This window comes from Lagenorhynchus albirostris, chromosome 6, assembly GCF_949774975.1.
Source record: "Lagenorhynchus albirostris chromosome 6, mLagAlb1.1, whole genome shotgun sequence".
NCBI lineage: Eukaryota > Metazoa > Chordata > Mammalia > Artiodactyla > Delphinidae > Lagenorhynchus > Lagenorhynchus albirostris.
This window is the reverse complement of record NC_083100.1, coordinates 18894630-18912524: the sequence shown is the minus strand read 5'-3', so window position 1 is coordinate 18912524 and position 17895 is coordinate 18894630. Positions and strand designations below refer to the sequence as shown.

General features: G+C 57.1%; 1 protein-coding gene across 4 annotated transcripts; it reads left to right on the top strand.

The window, feature by feature from the left end:
* Positions 1-1237: 1237 nt before the first annotated feature.
* WNT6 (Wnt family member 6) lies at positions 1238-13615 on the top strand. 4 transcript variants are annotated; one of them, XM_060151292.1, is made up of 6 exons: positions 1364-1394; positions 2329-2412; positions 3299-3381; positions 10351-10571; positions 10799-11133; positions 12799-13615. In XM_060151292.1, the coding sequence occupies exons 4-6, from the start codon at positions 10373-10375 to the stop codon at positions 13258-13260; spliced, it is 996 nt and encodes a 331-aa protein (XP_060007275.1). In that variant the 5' UTR covers positions 1364-1394; positions 2329-2412; positions 3299-3381; positions 10351-10372; the 3' UTR covers positions 13261-13615. The 4 variants fall into 4 exon arrangements, with proteins under 4 accessions (XP_060007273.1, XP_060007274.1, XP_060007275.1 ...); XM_060151290.1 differs by lacking the exon at positions 3299-3381 and having other exon boundaries at positions 1238-1394; XM_060151291.1 differs by lacking the exons at positions 2329-2412; positions 3299-3381 and having other exon boundaries at positions 1238-1394.
* Positions 13616-17895: the final 4280 nt, after the last annotated feature.

The window sequence follows — 17895 nt, the reverse complement described above, 5'->3', positions numbered from 1 at the left end:
CTGCCAGCCCGCTTGGTGTGATGAATGGAGCTGTCCTTCCTCCCCACGGGGCCTTTGATCTCCCCCCGTGGGGAGGGGGCCAGGGGCATCAAAGACATTTTTGTGGCATTAGAGAATCAGATAAACGCCATCTCACCTGCAGCTGGCCCTCCCACCCCCTCTGGCCCCGGCCAAGTTGGGGGGAGCGGCCCGAGGCAGGGACCCACGGACCCACGAGGCCCGGCTGCAGCGAGTTCTGACCCTTCACTCTCTTGGAAGTCTGCAAGCTCCACTCTGTCGCTCGCCTACACGTGCGAGCGCTGGATCGCAGGCCATAAAGAGGTTCTTCTTGCTGTGTCCTCTCCCCTCTGCACCTCCTCCCCTGAACTCGGGCCTGATGAGGCGGGGGCTGGGGAGGAGAGTGGAGGCCTAGCGCTTCCTCCCGTGCTCAGGGAAAGGCTGAAAGAGGGGCGTGCGGCGCGGAGGCCGGGTCCGGTAAGAGGTGACCCCTCCGGAGTGTGCCCATTGGGCCGTCGAGTTCGACACCCCTAGCCGGAGCACCCAGCGCCCGGGGCCAACTTCCTCTCCTGGCCCCCGCTCCAGCATCCCACCCCGCACCGCCCCCCAACCCAAACTCCCTCATTCCTGGGAAGTTTTCTCTCTTTACAGTCAACAAACCTGTCAAACGTCTCTCTTCCAGCCCGTCCCCCATTCCTCAGCTCCTTTTCCTTCCCCCGCTAACCCTTCTCCACCCTACTTCCCCGCCCCTCCTTGCCCCCGACTCCGGGCGGCGGCCGGGGGCTCCCAGGCGGTGAGAGGCGAGGTGAGGGGGCGAGGCGGGCGGGTCCCCCAGCCACGAGCGCGCTCGGGCCCCGCCCCGGGACCTCGCTCCCGCCCTCCGCTGAGCTCCGCGCCCGCCGCCCCGGGGCGCTCGGCTCCCTCCCGAGAGTCCCGCCGCCCGACTGTCGCAACTGCCACCCCCACGGCCCCCCTGCCCCCCGCCCCCGCCCCGGCCCCGCTCCCCTCCCACCCCCACCCCCGGCTCTGATTTCTTCTCCCGAGCGAGCTCGGCAGGAGACACAGGCGCTGGCTGCCCCGTCCGCTCTCCGCCTCCGCCGCGCCCTCCTCGCCCGGGATGGGCCCCCCCCCCCCCCCGCCGCCGCCGCCGCCGCCGCCGCCGCCGCCGCCGCCGCCGCCGCCGCCGCCGCCGGAGCCATCGCCTCCCGGCCGCCGCCGCCGTCGCCGCGCTCGCCCTGAAGCCCGGGCCCCCGCGCGCACCGGCTGGCCCCGCAGCCTCGTTCCCTGGCCGCCCCGGCCCGCGGTAGAGCTGTCACGATGCAGCCGCCCGCGCCCTCCCGCCTGAGGCTGCTGTTCCTGCTGCTCCTGTGTCCGGCGCACGTCGGCGGACTGTGGTGGTGAGTACTGCGTCTGACTGTCCCCGCGGGGCTCCTGGAGCTCGAAGGCGGGGACCTCGGGACCGATAGTGGGGCTCTGAATTGCGCTCCTGCCGCCTCCGGGCTCTACCTGTGCGCAGAGCCCAGCCGCCGGGCAGCTGGAGACGTGAGGGGGAGGTGCGTGCCGCTCCTGCCAGCCTCCTCCAGGGGCACTTCTGAAATGCCACTTAGATATGCCCACACACCCCCGCTCCCCCCTTACATTCTACTGTGTTTCCTTCTCCTGTGTCCCACCCCAGATTATGCGCCCAATCCAGGTCACCAAGGAATTGGCAGATGGGTAGGAAAGACATTGGGGAGACGGTCAAGATCTGTAGTCTGAGATCCGAATAAAAGAGTCTGCGAGGAGGGCTCTGGATTTAGGGGAGGAGGGCTGGATTTGGGGAAAAGAGCGGAGCAAGGTGGGAAGCCACAGGCAGGAAGACTCAAACAGCTGCCTCTTCCCCGCCCTGCTTTGCCCACAAACCCACCAGCTTCTGTCTGGGCTCCTCCAGAGTGGGCAGTAGGGGCGGGAAAAGGAGTGTAAAGGGGAAACCGAGTCAGAACCTTAGCTTTCTCTACTTCCTCCTCCCCGACCAAAGAGGAGGAAAGGCAGGAAGGGACCCAAGCCTATGCCCTTCTATATGTAGGGGTCATGGGTGAAAAAATGGGCAGCTCGGGACGTACTGGGAACCGTGGAGGGTCCTGGAGGAAGGGAGGGAGGCCTGGCCAGCCAAGGGTTGGGGACGTCTTCCCAGACCTAGCCTCTCGACTTGGCCCTAGCTAGAGCAGACGCCTAGGCAGCCAAGGTTGAGGGAACTTTGAGTCTCGGGAGGTGGACAGAGGCTGGGGAGGTGGGTGCCCGGCCGGGACCGCTCAGAGATCCGGATCCCGTAGACTTTTTTTTCCTCCTCAGTCTCAGGAGCAGCAAAGACCCGCCCGGAATAGTTGTGTTTAGAGAGGAGGGACTTGGACAATACCGCTGGTGCATCAGCCAATCGTAAGAAGGCAAGGTCTTGTCTATTTGCATATCACAATGTCACTGGCTGGATTCTCTACCCTCCACTCCTCTCCCACCCCGGGATTTGGAAGAAGGGGTGGGGCAGGCAGATCCTTCTCTTCTAGGAAGATAGCTGGATGCCCACACAGGGAGCTGCTGGCCACCATCCCACTTCCATGATGTGGGAGAGAAGTCCCTCAGGGTGTCGCTGAGGGGACAAACTGAGGACGACCGAGGTCCTGGCTAGGGAACATGCGTCCTTTGATCCTGACTTAGAATAATGCAGTAGCAGCTTTGAAATAGACAGACCTGAGATCTAATCTCCCCCATTTGTTAAGCCTGTGACTTTGGGCAAGCCACTTCTCCCTGCTCCCAGATGTCTCAACTGTAGAACAGGGAGTCAGTCCCCCTAGCTGGCAGGCTCCATAGGAGGATTATGTGGGATGACCTACAACATAATTGGACATTAGGAGGTGCTCCTAAATGTAAGTCTCCTCCTCGACACCCCAGGTTCTGGCCAGAGTCCCCATGGGTGAAAAGGGGGATTAATTTAAATGTAAAATCCAGGGTCCCCAGCAAAATTTTGTAAAGGCATCTCTATCTCTTGTTCCCCATGCACACCTTTCCTAACTTTGCCCTTCCTCAAGGTATGGGGACAGGGGTCTCTCCCTGATGGCTGTTGCCTTCCCTTCCCTCTGCCCCATTTGTCCCAATTTTCTCATCCTTCCAGTTAAAAATATCACTTCCTCCATGAAGCTGTCTCTCTGTCTTCCCTCCCTTGCCTTCTCTGTGCTCCCACTGCACTCCATGCATTGGGCAACTATGCCAGTTATGCATTTTACTGACAACCATCTCCTCTTGGGTCTCTTTTCCCTGCTCCTGGAAGGCCAAGCGTTTGTCTTTAGGGCCCTGAAGACTGAAGGTGCTGGGGACAGTTTTATGGAGTGTTGCTGAGTTCATCTTTCTGGGGTTTGTATCCATGGGGGTTCCTTTGTTTAGGAAGGGCTGTTGGGTGGGAGCCACACCAGAGGGAGAGAGACTTGGTCCCTTGGAGACTGACCCTGAAGCTGGAAAGCAGGGAGTGGGGGAGGAGGTGAGGAAGGCAGGTGTGGGAGAACACAGAGGCCTTCATGGCCACAGCTGCAGGGCGAGCCGGGTGAAGAGTGAGGGGTTGGGATGATAAGGTGTCTGGCGAATGCCTCACTCAGATGCTTCTGAGAGGCTCCTGTCATTCCTTGCCCCCCACCCCGGAGGCTTCACCATAAGTAAGAGCTTCTTCAGGCCAGGAGATTCTAGGCTGCTCCCTGATGTCTAGGACTGGTTTGCTGGACCTCTTCTCTCTGCTTCTCAGAGAAGCCAGGCCAGAGCTCTAGCGGTGGACAGGAAAGCAGCTGGCCTCGCAGCAGCCCACTGAAGTCCAGGCTGACATTCTAGCAGCAGCCAGGCTGGGAGGAGACAGGACCCCAGGAACTCTGAGCGACTGGACTGTCCCTGTCAGGAAAGGAGGGTCCTGGAGGAGAGTGGCCCAGGCCCTGGAATAGGCTCAGGGACCTGGCTCCAGGTCCCGGAGAAGTTTCCCTTCCACTTTCTTTCCCCCTCCCCCAGTTTCTCCGATGCAATGCATGCTTTCTAAACTCTGCCTCTGGCCTCTGTCTGTCTCTCTCCCATCTGTAACCATATCTTTGTGAATTGCAGAATCCCAGATTCCAGGATACTGGCCAGGCTCTCTGGAGGTCATCTTGTCCAGCTTACTGCCTCCAGGCCATCCAGCCTATGCTCTGGCCCTGACAGATCCCGTTCTGGTCATCAGCTCCCACCTCTCCTATCCTGCTCCCTGCCCCCCTTCCCCCCTCCCCCAGGAAGTTCTTCTCAATGTCTGACCCATCTTTATTTATACCTCCAATCAGTGGATGTAGAAAATAGCTCACTCTCACAGAATACCCACATCAATCTCCCTTCTTCTCCCTTCCTCTTTCCTATTTCTGTTTTATAGTTTCTATGAAAGAAACTAACCCTCCCCTCGTTCCACTAGGAAAAGCACCACTCAGTCTCACTCCCTTCCCCCATCTCATCTTGCCTCCCTTCCCTATGGAAACAGGAACAGACGCCTAGGACAGCCTCACCTCTAGTCCCTCGGGGAAGCAGGGAAAGGACCCAGGCTTCTTCCCGACACCCCGGTTTTCCAGTTGTGACTGCCCCCACCCTTTCCCATCCCCTCTTCCTCTGGGGCCCCTGACCCTTCATGGGCACTCCTGTGGCTGGCCCCCACAGACTCAGGATGGGGCGGGGGTGGGGTGGCCGTCCAGCACCCCCTCCAGGCCTCCCGCTTTGGCAGCTTCCCCTGGAGGGAGACAATGGGGCTGTGAGCAGAAAAGGGCAGGGGCAAAAGGAGGCTGGCTCGGTCCAGGCCAGAGCATGCCCTGAGCCCACCAGAGTCCTGGCACTGTGACATTTCCTGTGGGGTGCAGCCCCCTCCTGCCCCGTTCTCATCAGAAGCCAGGAGTTGGTGGGGGGAGGTCAGTGGGAGGCTTGATCACCAGGGCCCAGTGAGGGGGATTCCAGAGTGTGTGCTTTGATGGAGAAAACCAGCTGTGGAGGGGATGAGGCGAGGGTGGGGCGGGCAGCCAGGCCTCGGTCAGGGTGGCAGTAGGGCACCCAGCCAGCCAGAGCAGGAGGCGCTGGGGAACGCAGAAGCCGGCCCCTGGGGGCTGGAGAGGGTGCCCTCTAGCCTGCGCCTTCCTTCCTGCGGGGGGCGGGCGGGGTGGGGGGGTGAGATCTTGGGTGCTTCCCCTGGACTGCCTGAGGAGGAGCTCGGGGAGGGAAAGGTCTCTGGGAGGGTTCTTCACCCACTTTCCACCTGGCCTCTTGGGCTGGTTTCTCCAGCTCGGAGCCCTCTGTTTAATCCAGAAACGAGATCTAGAAAGGACTTAGAGATCATCTGGTCCAATCTTCTCACTTACAGTGAGAACTCTAGCCAAAGCTCAGGGACAGGAGGTGACTTGCCCAAGGCCCCCCAGAATGCAAGTTGCTGAGGGCTGGGACCGGGAGCCCACCTCCTGCTGAGTACCGCACCCTTGTGTGCTGTGGGGCTCAGGAAAGGGGTACAGGGCCTTCCACGGGCCCCTCTGCTCCCCCATCCCCACCCTCACACAGTGCTCCCCACCTCAGCATGGGAGAGCAGAAGGCACATGACGGATGCTCACCGGCATATCCAGCGGATGGTCACCGTGTCCATGCCTTTGCCTCCCACAGCCCTGACCAATGGGAAGCCCTCTTCTGCAGTGAAGTCATTCAGGGCAGGAAAAGCCCCTGCCTCTTCCAAGAGCAATGAGGAGGAGAGAAGTGTGAGGAGGTGGGAAGGGCAGCACCCAGCACAGGGCAGAGAGAACCAGATTGGGCTGGGGTGGTGGGGGGCCGTGGGGAGGCAGGGGTTAATGGAGCTGGGGCATCACTGGCTTTGATGTGGTGGTCGGGGAGGGGGGAGGGACAGGGGGAGGGGAGCAGTAATTACCGAGTTAGACAGAGCAGGACAGGACAGGCGGGCCGGGCACAGGCCCGGGCCCAGCTGCCTCAGCAGCAGTCAGGCAACATTTTTCTGCCCCTTCTCCACCATCCACCTCCCCCACCCCTGTGCAGCCCCCGCCCACGGCCCCAGGGCTCAGGGCTCCCTCTGCTGGCTCTTGGGAGTGAGGGTCAGACTAAGGAGCGTGGGGAACTAGCCGGGGGCTGGCTGTGAGACCCTTCAGAGGAGCAGGCATCAGAAGGATCTGTGGTCCTCTCGGCCTCAAGAATCCACCGACCGAGGAGCGCTCGATGGGGAAGGGAGGGGTCCTGGAGGGCGCTCCTGGTCCACGGGCTGGGCTGACAGGGGAGGAGGAGACACTGGGATCCAGGCTAAGTAAGGGCAGAGAGTTGGAGAAAAGCATGTTCTCAGGAATTCACAAACGCTGCCTGATTGCCGTGCGCTGTGCAGGCCCAGGAGATGATTAAGGGTGTGAATAGGAAGACAAAACACTTGTGGAAGTCCACTCTCTGGACAGGCTCTTTTCACAGGTAACCTGGGAAGTAGGCAGGTATTATTTATTTCCATTTTACAGTTGAAGACACTGAGGCTCAGAAGGTTAAGTTTCATCATCCGTTCAACCAATGATAAGTACCAGCTTCCCTTGCTAGGGACTTGCTGACATCATAGAACCAGCAAATGGCAGAGCCCAGACACAAACCCAAGTCCGATGGGTCTTCAGACCCCTGAGTGTGTTCTGCTAATGACGTTTACTTCTTCCTGAGGGCCTTGTCTCGAGTGAGTTCATATCTAATTGGAGAGGGAGGACAAGAAAACATGACAAAATAATTATGCCCCTCGCAGCATAACAAACACCCCCCAAATGAGTGCCACTTGGAGTGATGCAAGTCGGGGAGGTCAGTGAGGGCTGGGGCCCAGGGGAGGCTCCTTAGAGCAGGTGGGATCTGAGGCGAGTTTGGAGAGATGCTGGGTGAGGTTTTGATGACTTAGGGGTGGCGAGGGGTGGCTCTGAGTTAGCCAACCCTGCTCAGAGTAAGGGCTATGTGGAGGATGGCATGCGAGGCCACACGAGGTATCCGAAGACCGCAGCTGGCCGTTTCCTCCGGTCCCTTTGGTTTTTAAAATATTCACCTAAATTTCTCTCAGCGGGGATCCCTCCACTGAGTGGCCAGGGTCAGTCACCTCTCTTCTCACCGTGCTCACCTGTACAATAAGGGTGAAGTGGGTGGAGCTGGACTAGAGTATCTCTGACATTCTCTTCCGCCCTCTGAATCCAGGAATGGAAAGGTAAGTTAGGCCAGAAACCCGGACCTCCAAGGCTTAGATCTACAGATGTTGTCAGTAGGAACTGGCTGCCCCCTGACCAAGGTCCCTGGGAGGGAGATCTTGGCACAGGCCATGCCAGCTAGAATGGCCAAACCCAGGCTTGTCCCATCTTGTCCACATACTGATGTCTTTTAGGGCTAGTCTTGTTTTTTCTATGCTGGAGTGACTGTTTAGGATCTCAGATCCTACATGTTATATATTATATATTTCCTACCACCACTGTGCTCCCGTCACCACCCCCGCTCCAAACACGCAGATGCTCCCAAACGGGCACATCCTCTCTGGACTGATCTCAGACGGATGCTAACTCAGAGGCCCCGACAGCAGAGTTCACTCCCTAAGGAAGCAGAAGGGAAGGAAGGAGGGTAAAGGAAGAAGGAAGATGGGAGAGTTCTTTGTTGATGCTCTTAAAGATGGTGTTAAAGTTAGACGGAATATTCAAGCCTCTCTCGCCAACTCCTCACTTTTCTGAAGCCCAGAGAGGGAACTGATTTGCCCAGAGTGGCTCAGCTCACCCAGAGCTGACAGAGACCAGGGTACAAAAGCGAGGCCTGTTGTTTTGCCCAATGCTCCTCTGCCAGTCCCCTTCGGAGTTTCCTTTCCTGTGACTTGAAGATGGGAGTGAGGACAGGAGGGCAGGGAACAAGCTAGTCCCTTGGGATTCTAGCTGCTACTATTGCCCATCCCTCCTCCTGACCGGCTTGTAAACAAGCCTAGTTCCCAGGCAGCCAGCCAGCCTGGGGAGCCAGACCCGGACCAGAAACCGACTCCGGGGCAGCCCCTCAACGCTGTGAAGGGCCAGCCAGCCCCACCTCCTGGAGGGCCCTGCCTCTCATGCTCCTCTCGATTCCTCTCCTATCTCAGGCTCCTGGGAAAAAGACAAGGTCAAGAGGTGTTTCCCCCTCTTGCCTGCGTACCCACACCGTCTCCTGCTTTCCTAGTGCAGGAGGAGGGAGAGGAGACGGATAGGGCAGAGTAACCTTGGGAAGATAAGGCCAGTCAGCCTTGGGAAAGCAGGGAGTTAGCAGAGGGCAGGATTGGGGAGGGGAGAGTGGGGAACTTAGCGGCATGGGGGTGGGGCAGGGAAGATGGGTTTGCAGGGCCCCAGACTCCCAGGTGGAGTTCTGGACATGCAGGTGGCAGAAGAGGAGCTGGACAGCTGTGGGCAGGCCCGCTTCCCTGCCTCTGAATGCGGCGGGGGAAAAAGAAAATGTTTGAGGAAGCTAATTAGGAGTCATGAAACCACATGTGGACAGGGGCCTGGGCTCAAGTGAGGACCTTCTCCTTAGATGGCTCATTCATTCATTCAGAAACATGTATTAAATGGTATTCATTGTAGTATTATAGTAATTGTTCATAATATGCAAATTTTCATTAAAAATGGGAGGGGGGGATACAAATTAAGTAGCTAAAAATCTGCCATGGGAGACAAAAGAAAATGACAGTCCTAACTGTCAACGTGCTTGCTCCATAGTCTTATCTGCCGACCTTGTACAGCCATGCTGGAAGCTGCCCCCCAATCCTTTTTGTAATGAAGTGGGATAAGTAGGTGGAAGGCGGAAGGAGAGAGAGAGAGAGAGAGAGAGAGAGAGAGAGAGAGAGAGAGAGAGACACCTAAGGGCAGGGTTGGGGCTGGACCTTCCCAGGCTACAGTTGGAACGCAGTGATGGGCAGGTCCTAAGCATGGAGGAAGAAAGGTCTGGACTATAAGTCTGTCCACTGAGGAGAGAACCTTGGCTCCTGGACTACTTGGGTAGGGGTGATGACAATAACCTGATAGGGTGGTGGTGTGTGTGTGTCACAGGGGGTGGTAGGAGATCTTAAAGGACTGAGCTTACACATCTTCCTGCAACCACGTCTTCAAACATCTCACTCCTCAGTGTTGAGAAGTTCTAGCTTAAGACCTAAATTCCTCCTGCTGCTACGTAAGCCCATTACATCTCCTTGCTCTGGGGCCAGAACGTGCCTAGTCAGCACGTACCTACAGAGCAAATGGGGACAGTGGGGCGGATGCACACAAAGGCTAAACTGAAAAGTAGGCCATCTTGACCTTTGGCACCTATCCACCAGCATTTTCCTCATCATTTTCCATCTCTCGGTGCCGCTTCTCCCCACCCAAAATTTTATTCTGCCTTCCGCTAAAGGATTTTTGAGTGGTTTCAAATTACCCTCAGCCCCCAAGTGCTCAAATAAGAGCAATCCAATTGAAGTGGTTCCACCCGGGTGTCGGTACCCAGCCAGTATAACCTTCAGGGGTATGGTGCATGGCAACCAAAAGCTTGCCTTGCTGCCATCCTGCTCTGAAAAGGTCACAGACCCTGGAGCAGGAGAAGGGTCAGTGTCACTAACTTTACAACAATGCTTCAGAGACTCAGTCCCCAGTTCCTTCCTCCTGCTCTCCTGTTCAGGGAAACAGGGGATATCAGGGTGGGAGGGCCCACTTTAGAGATCAAAGCTTCACCTTCCTATTTGACAGAAAGAGAAATCTGGGCTAGAGAGACGGTATGACTTTCCTCAGAGGCTCCATTCCCTAGCCACTGTAACCTCCTGTGGCTTTCTCTATCTCTGGGATTGCCACTACTTTTCTAGCATCAGGGCTGATCAGCTGACACATTTCCAGCTTGTGGTCCACTAAGACCAGATCCTTCTCTGTCACTGTCTACTTTTCTTTGGTATCTCTTTATGATATATACTTTCTTTTCTTTGACAGCCTTCTTGATCTTTCTTCGGTTAATTTCCTCCTTGTCTCCCTTTTGGGCTAGGCCTGTTGAATTTTAACTGTGGCCTACCTGGTGCCAGGTGCCTTCACTTTGAGTCAAATTCCTATAAGGATTTATTAATGAAGATGTACACAGAAGGTTAATACTGAATCCTTGCTCTATAGCAATTTCAGTCTAGAACCTAAGAGGGGACACACAAATGGAATAGTAAGAGAACCAGACAGGATAATCTGAATTTCAGTTGTGGGGAGCTGGTGGGTGAAGAGGCACGTCACAGCTCCTGGCTGTGGGCTGGGCAGGGCTGGTCTCCCTCCCCCTCACCCAAGCTCTTTGAGTCACACCCCTGATCTGCTGTTCTTTGCTTCCCAGGGCCGTGGGCAGCCCCTTGGTCATGGACCCTACCAGCATCTGCAGGAAGGCACGGCGGCTAGCAGGGCGGCAGGCTGAGCTGTGCCAGGCCGAGCCAGAAGTTGTGGCCGAGCTAGCGCGGGGCGCCCGGCTAGGGGTTCGAGAATGCCAGTTCCAGTTCCGCTTCCGCCGCTGGAACTGCTCCAGCCACAGCAAGGCCTTTGGGCGCATCCTGCAGCAGGGTCAGTGTGGGGAGGAGACCAGGAGGGGGCTGCTTTCTCTTCGCTGGGGGATCAGAGGAGAGGGTGGAGGTTTGGGTAGGCTGCCTGAGCCCCACTTCTCCCACGGGTCAAAGGGCACCCTGCCCTGATCCTGTCTCCCAACCCCCCATCACACTGCCTGGCCCACCGCATTCCCCCAGTACCCAGCTTTGGTCCTGCTGTCTGACTGCCCCTCCCCGCCCCCGCAGACATCCGGGAGACGGCCTTCGTGTTTGCCATAACGGCCGCGGGCGCCAGCCACGCCGTCACGCAGGCCTGCTCCATGGGCGAGCTGCTGCAGTGTGGCTGCCAGGCGCCCCGCGGCCGGGCCCCGCCCCGTCCCCCCGGCCTGCCAGGTACCCCTGGGCCCCCGGGCCCCGCGGGCTCCCCCGACGGCAGCGCCGCCTGGGAGTGGGGAGGCTGCGGCGACGACGTGGACTTCGGGGATGAGAAGTCGAGGCTCTTTATGGACGCGCAGCACAAGCGGGGACGTGGAGACATCCGTGCGTTGGTGCAACTTCACAACAACGAGGCGGGCCGGCTGGTGAGTCTGGGCAGGGATGTGTAAGGGTGTGTGTGTGTGGAAATGCGTGTGTGGAAATGTGTGAGTGTGGGCAGCTTTGAAAGGATGTGGGAGAGTGTGGTATGTGCGGAGGACTGAGTTTGTGGAAGGGTGTGGGGAAGTGAGGGTGTGAGTGAGGGTATGCAGTGTAGGAGTTCATTAACGTGTGCAGGGGAGCCAGCGTGGCCATGGGGACCACTTGGGAAGATTGGCTGGGGGCCTGGATGGGCATGTGGGAGGGGAAGTGGCCAGCCTAGAAGAGGGAGTTACTTGGGGGGCCTGGGAGGGCCTGGGGCTGATGGCCCAGTGGGCAGGGTAGGGAGGGGACACCCAGGGAAGAGGACCCAGGGCCTTTAGGGACCTCAGGTAGGGAGGACATACCTCTGAGACAGGACATGTGGGGCAAAGCTTGGGGTAGGTAGGGAGCTGGCTGCGAGGGCAGGGGCAGAGGAGGGAGACAAAGGCTGGGGATGAAAGAAAGGATAGAGGCGAGGTAAAGGTATGGGGTCTGGAGGTAGGGGAGCCGGGAGAAGTGGGGGAGGCCTGGAAATGGACTAAACAGGTCCAAGGGAAAATGGGCTTGGAAAGGAGAGAAGAACGAGAAGTAGATCCTGATGGCAGAAGGGGGTCAGGCAGCGGCCGGAAAGCTGTGATCGAATCTGGGCACTTAACTGGCTGCCCAGCAATCCCAGACCAGTCCCTGTCCAGAGCCCTGGCAGCCTCTCCCCTTCCCTCTGTGATGATGAGGGTCCCATGAGCTCCTGTTTAGGGACTAGAAGCAGTCTGAGTCAGATGTTTACAGGAGGCGATGGGGGGAAAGAGAAGGGGCCTGGGAGCGGGAGGGAGATGTACAGGTCTGTAGATCAGCTTGGCCCCTGGACTCTGAGCTTCCGGAAATGATCTTCCTGGGGCGTCTGACCCCTTAAATCCCTAGTGGGGTTGTGAGTCTTCGACCCCAGCTTCAGACATAAATAGTAAATAAAGGGCAGGACTCCTGGGTTCCAGTTCTCAGTGCGTCCACAGTGGGCCCTCCTGTACCGTATGCCTCAGTTCTAGGTTGTGCTAGGGACCCCCCCACACACACACATCCTATGTCTTCTAGGGTTCCGGCCTGAGGCATTGGGCAGGGGGGTGAGAGGGGGACCAGAGAGGAATGTCCAGACAGGCCCACATACCTGTCGGAGAGGGTTGGGGAGGGGTGGCGGAGACAGAGCCCAGGCGGCCTGCTCTGCCTGGGGCCCTGAGGAGCAGGAATGAGGGGGTTGGCCTGGCAGGAGGAATAGGGTGCGAAGCTGCCACCTTCCCCACCCGCCTCCCTCCAGGGAGAATCTCTCCCCTGCTGTCCATTATGCTTTCTCCCCCATTCCCTGGCTTTGGATCCTGGAACCTCTACGCTGCATAGTGACCCCCACTCCCCACTTCTCCTACTTCTCCATCATTCTTCCTCCTCCTCTCCGGGCTGTGGGGCCCTTGATTTCCTCCTCCCCACTTTGCGCTCTCCTGTTTTGTTTGTTTGTTTTTGGTCTCTGCTCTTTTCTTTCTTTCATCCACCACCCTCCCCATCTTATTTTCTGTCGGTCTTCTGGGCCTCGCCGCGTCCCGCCTTCCGGATCTGTCTCCATCCGCCCGCGCCTCTGCTCCCCGCAGGCCGTGCGGAGCCACACGCGGACCGAATGCAAGTGCCATGGCCTGTCGGGCTCATGCGCGCTGCGCACCTGCTGGCAGAAGTTGCCCCCGTTCCGCGAGGTGGGCGCGCGGCTGCTCGAGCGCTTCCACGGCGCCTCGCGTGTCATGGGCACCAACGATGGCAAGGCTCTGCTGCCCGCTGTCCGCACGCTCAAGCCGCCTGGCCGCGCTGACCTACTATACGCTGCCGACTCGCCCGACTTCTGCGCCCCCAACCGGCGCACCGGTTCGCCGGGCACGCGCGGCCGCGCCTGCAACAGCAGTGCCCCGGACCTCAGTGGCTGCGACCTGCTGTGCTGCGGCCGCGGCCACCGCCAGGAGAGCGTGCAGCTCGAGGAGAACTGTCTGTGCCGCTTCCACTGGTGCTGCGTAGTGCAGTGCCACCGCTGCCGCGTGCGCAAGGAACTCAGCCTCTGCCTCTGACCCATCGCCCGGCTCCCCAGACTGCGCGCAGAGCCGCCTCTCGGCACCGGCGGGACCTCTGGGCGCCAGCAGGGGGCGTTGCCAGGTTTCCCCTGGGAAAGTCCATCTCCCAGGCCTCTCTAGAAACTGTGAGGCGGTGGGGCTTGAGATATACGCCCGCTCATCAAGGCCCAGGGCACCGGAGGAGCTTCCAAGGGGCGCTTCCCGGGGGCTTCTGGGGGAGACCTTCTCTCTCCTCGGCCCCCAGATAGAAACCAAAGAGCCAGTTTCTAGGCCTCGGGATGCGGGGCTCCTCAGAACTGCTGGCCATGGGGTGGGTGGGTGCATTTAGTATCAATAAAAATATTTAAATCAATAGGACTGGGCCCATAGTTTGGAGGAGGGCTGCCATGGGGACAGGCTCTGAAAGGAGTGAGTAAAGGGAGATGGTTTTGTTAGAACTAGCCTCTCAGGGGTCATCACCCTGGTTCCCTATCTTCCCCCTACCGGACTGGGCTCTTCTGGCAACGAAGAGTACCAAATCTCTCCCTTGGCATTCTCCTTGTTCTGTCTAGTACACATCTAGGGCTTGAATCTGCAGGCTGGGGGAGAACTAGGATGCCTCTTTAAAGAAGCAGACTGAGAGGGTCTAGAGAAAGAAGGCCAGAACCTCCGGTGGTGTACTCAGTTCTCACTACAGCCCTTGTCCTAATTCTGGGGCGGGGGTGTGGGGACACCTTTATCTGTCTTTCTGTTTCTGTGGCCCCTGGGGAATTCGAGGGTAGACTTTTAGGGCCACCCAAACTCATAGGATTAAAGCACTTTATAAACTGCAGAATGTGATGAAAATGTTATTAGTAACATCAGCTTTTGTTACCATCAAAACTAACTTCACCTCCATTAACATTGAAAAGACTGCCCAGAATGGCATTTCCAATCACGCTTAGAGGGAGATGAAGCGAAGTTGTCCCAAAGTTTCTCTTGGCATCCAATCCCATTTCCTTCTTTCTGATTCCTCTCAGAAAGCTGATGGTGAGGGTAAAGGGACAGAAGAAGGATTTGGGGTTCTGGGTTCGCCAGAACTGGGCCTCAGGCCTCCATCTAACTCCAGAGAGAATGAGAGAGGGTGTAGCCCAATGGCTGGGATTCAGAGCCCCCAATTTTCCCACAGTCCAAATACTGCAGTGGGGAATGACTCTCCCATCAAGGTATGCAGGGCGAAGCATGAGCATTAGATTCAGACACTCTGGGTTGGAAACTAGCGCTGCTGCTTACAAGTTTACAGTATAGGCCATGTTAGCCTCGGTTTCTTTATCTATGCAATGGGAATATCATTCTGTTTCAGTTATCCCTTGCTGCATAACAAACAACCCCAAAGTAACTACTTCTCATGATCCTTTAGGTCAGGAATTTGTCAGGACTCAGCTGCATGTTTCTGCTTCTTATGAGAGAACTATTGGCTCTGGTCATTCACTTGGCTAATTCTGCTGGTGGTTTGGCTGGGCTGGACAGTCCAAGATGCTTCACTCATATACCTCTAGTGCCCCAGAGCTTCTCCAGTGGCCTCCTCTCCATGTAACTAGCTTGGGCTTCCTTATGACATGGTGGCCTCAGTGTAGTCAGACCTCTTACATAAGGCTGGCTTTCAAAATAGACTGTACCAAACTTAAAGGCAGAAACTGAAAGTCTCTTCTTAAAGTCCAGGCTTAGAAGTTACCCAGCATCACTGTCACTCCTTTTTGGTTGACAGCATCACTGTCACTCCTTTTTTGATTCACAGAACCAGCCAAAAGTCAAGGGAAGGGGAAACACACTCCACCTCTCAAAGGGACAGTGGCAAAGAATTTACAACCATCATAATCTATCCACATCCTCATAGAATTGTGGGAAGGATTTTTTTGAGATATGCAAAGCACTTAGCATCTGACAATAATTTATGACAAATTTGTGTTTAATAAATGGTAGTTGCTGTGAGAAAGGGGATAGAGAGCTGATGCTTTTGCAGGCGTTGGGCAGGCCCTGATTGCAAATGAAGATACCCAACTCAAACTAGCTTAGGCCAAAGGGAATTAATTAATGGATCTTATACCTGGGAAGTCCAGGGGTAGGTCTGAATTTAGGTACAGCTGAACCCAGGGGCCCAAATGATTGATGTCATTGAACACTCTCTCTTTCTCTCTCCCTCTCTCTCTCTCTCTCTCTCTCTCCCCCCTTTCCCTCTCTCTCTCTCCCCCATCTTCTTCCCTAAACCCCCACCCCCATGTCTATTGTTTCCGTTTGTCTCTGTCTCTCTTTTCACACTGTCCTTATGCTCTCCTGCTGCAGAGAGACTTCCTTTATATGGTAGCCGTATGTCTACATTCTTAGTGCTGCTAATCCAAAAAGTAATGGCTTTCCCAACAGAAGCCCTAAGGAAGCTGGGATCAGGTCAGCTTGGGTCGCTTGCCTATCCCTGAACTAATAACAATGTCGAGGAAAATGTACCACCATGACTGGGATTGGCAGCCCCCCTAGGACCACAGGGAATGGGGGCACAGGGAGGGCACATTACTTCAAATGAAACAGAGGGAAGGGGAACTCGTCCTGGATGTGACAGACCCTAACCATGGCTTCCAGTGCATCTTCCCTGCCCTGGCAATGGCCCCGGATCCACCTGTATGACCTAGCCTGGTTCAGCCCTCAAAGATCACACTGGGCCTCCAGAGTGGAGTCTGTATGGAGAAGGGGTATAAGGCTTCAGGGAGAAGGAATGGGCATCTGGGTTTTCTTCCTTCCTTCCTCCTTCCCTTCCTCCCTTCCTCCCCCTTCCTCCCTTCCTTCCCCTTCCCCACTTCCTCCCCCTCCTCCCTCCCTTCCTTCCTCCCTTCCTCCCCTTCCTTCCTTCCTCCCTTCCTTCCTCCCCCTCCTCCCTTCCTCCCTTCCTCTCTTCCTTCCCCTTCCTCCCTTCCTCCCCCTCCTCCCTTCCCTCCCTTCCTCCCTTCCTCCCCTTCCTTCCTTCCTCCCTTCCCCCTTCCTCCCTTCTTTCCTTCCTCCTTTCCTTCCCCTTCCTCCCTTCCTCCTTCCTCCCTTCCTCCCTTACTTCCTTCCTCCCTTCCTTCCCCTTCCTCCCTTCCTTCCCCTTCCTCCCTTCTTTCCTTCCTCCCTTCCTCCCTTCCTCCCTTCCTACCTACCTTCCCCTTCCTCCCTTCCTTCCCTTTCCTCCCTTCCTCCCCTTCCTCCCTTCCTACCTACCTTCCCCTTCCTCCCTTACTCCCACTTCCTCCCTTCCTTCCTTCCTCCCCTCCTTCCCCTTCCTCCCCTCCTTCCTTCCTCCCTTCCTCCTTTCCTTCCCCTTCCTCCCTTCCCCCCTCCTCTCTTCCTCCCTTCCCTCCCTTCCTCCCTCCCTTCCTTCCTTCCTTCCTCCCCTTCCTTCCTTCCTCCCTTCCTCCCTTCCTTCCTATCTTCCTTCCCCTTCCTCCCTTCCTTCCCTTTCCTCCCTTCCTCTCCCTCCTCCCTTCCCCCTTCCTCCCTTCCTCCCTCCCTTCCTTCCTCCCTTCCTTCTCCTTCCTCCCTTCCTCCTCCCTCCCTTCCTCCCCCTCCTCCCTTCCCCCCTTCCTCCCTTCTTTCCTATCTACCTTCCCCTTCCTCCCTTCCTTCCTTCCTTCCCTTTCCTCCCTTCTTTCCCCTTCCTTCCCCTTCCTCCCTTCCTCCCCTTCCTCCCTTCCTCCCCTCCTCCCTTCCTCCCTTCCTTCCCCTTCTTCCCTTCCTCCCCTTCCTTCCTTCCTCCCTTCCTTCCCCTTCTTCCCTTCCTTGCCCTTCCTCCCTTCCTTCCTCCCTTCCTACCCCTTCCTCCCTTCCTCCCCCTCCTCCCCCTCCTCCCTTCCTCCCCCTCCTCCCTTCCTTCCTTCCTTCCTTCCTTCCTTCCTTCCTTCCTCCTTTCCTTCCCCTTCCTCCCCCTCCTCCCTTCCTTCCTTCCTCCCCTTCCTCCTCTTCCTCCCCCTCCTCCCTTCCTCCCCGTTCTTCCTTCCTTCCTTCCTTCCTTCCTTCCTTCTTCCTCCTGGCTCCCTCTAGTCAAATACCTGGGCTTCAGGGAAGTGTCATGGAGAATTTGGACTCAGAGTCTCTTGAACCTTGGCTAACTTACCAAGGAGGGGAGTGGAACCAGTATTGTGGGCCACATGGTGGAAAAATGAAGCACTGTAAGGATAGGGTTTTTATTCAAAGCTCTGCCTTCGCCAGCGCTCCCTGGCTGTGTACAATACTTACTGTTTTTTAAAAGTCTGCTGCACTTTTCTCAGAGGCCACCAGAGGGCGCACAGAGCCCAGCTTCCCTGATAACAGGGTTCACAGATAGGACCTGCAGGACATCTGGGGGAACTCAGAGAGCTGTGGGCAGGAGAGGGTAGGATGGAAAGGAAGTAAGGAGGCCCACGGAGAGCTCGGGTCAAGCTGCTAGGGTTCCAGACTGTCTGAGACCTCTGGGCTGACCCAGATTTAGGGCTGGGATGCCTGCCTCTGTCTCTACTGCCAGGTTCCGTGGCGGGGGGCGGGCGGGGGTAGTGGTGGTGGTGATATGGGGTGTGTGATGCTGGATATCTTCCTGCATGATGCTAGAGAGGGAAACTGAGGCAGTGGCAGAGACTGACAGCACCCCAAGCAGGTTAAAAGGAATTCAGT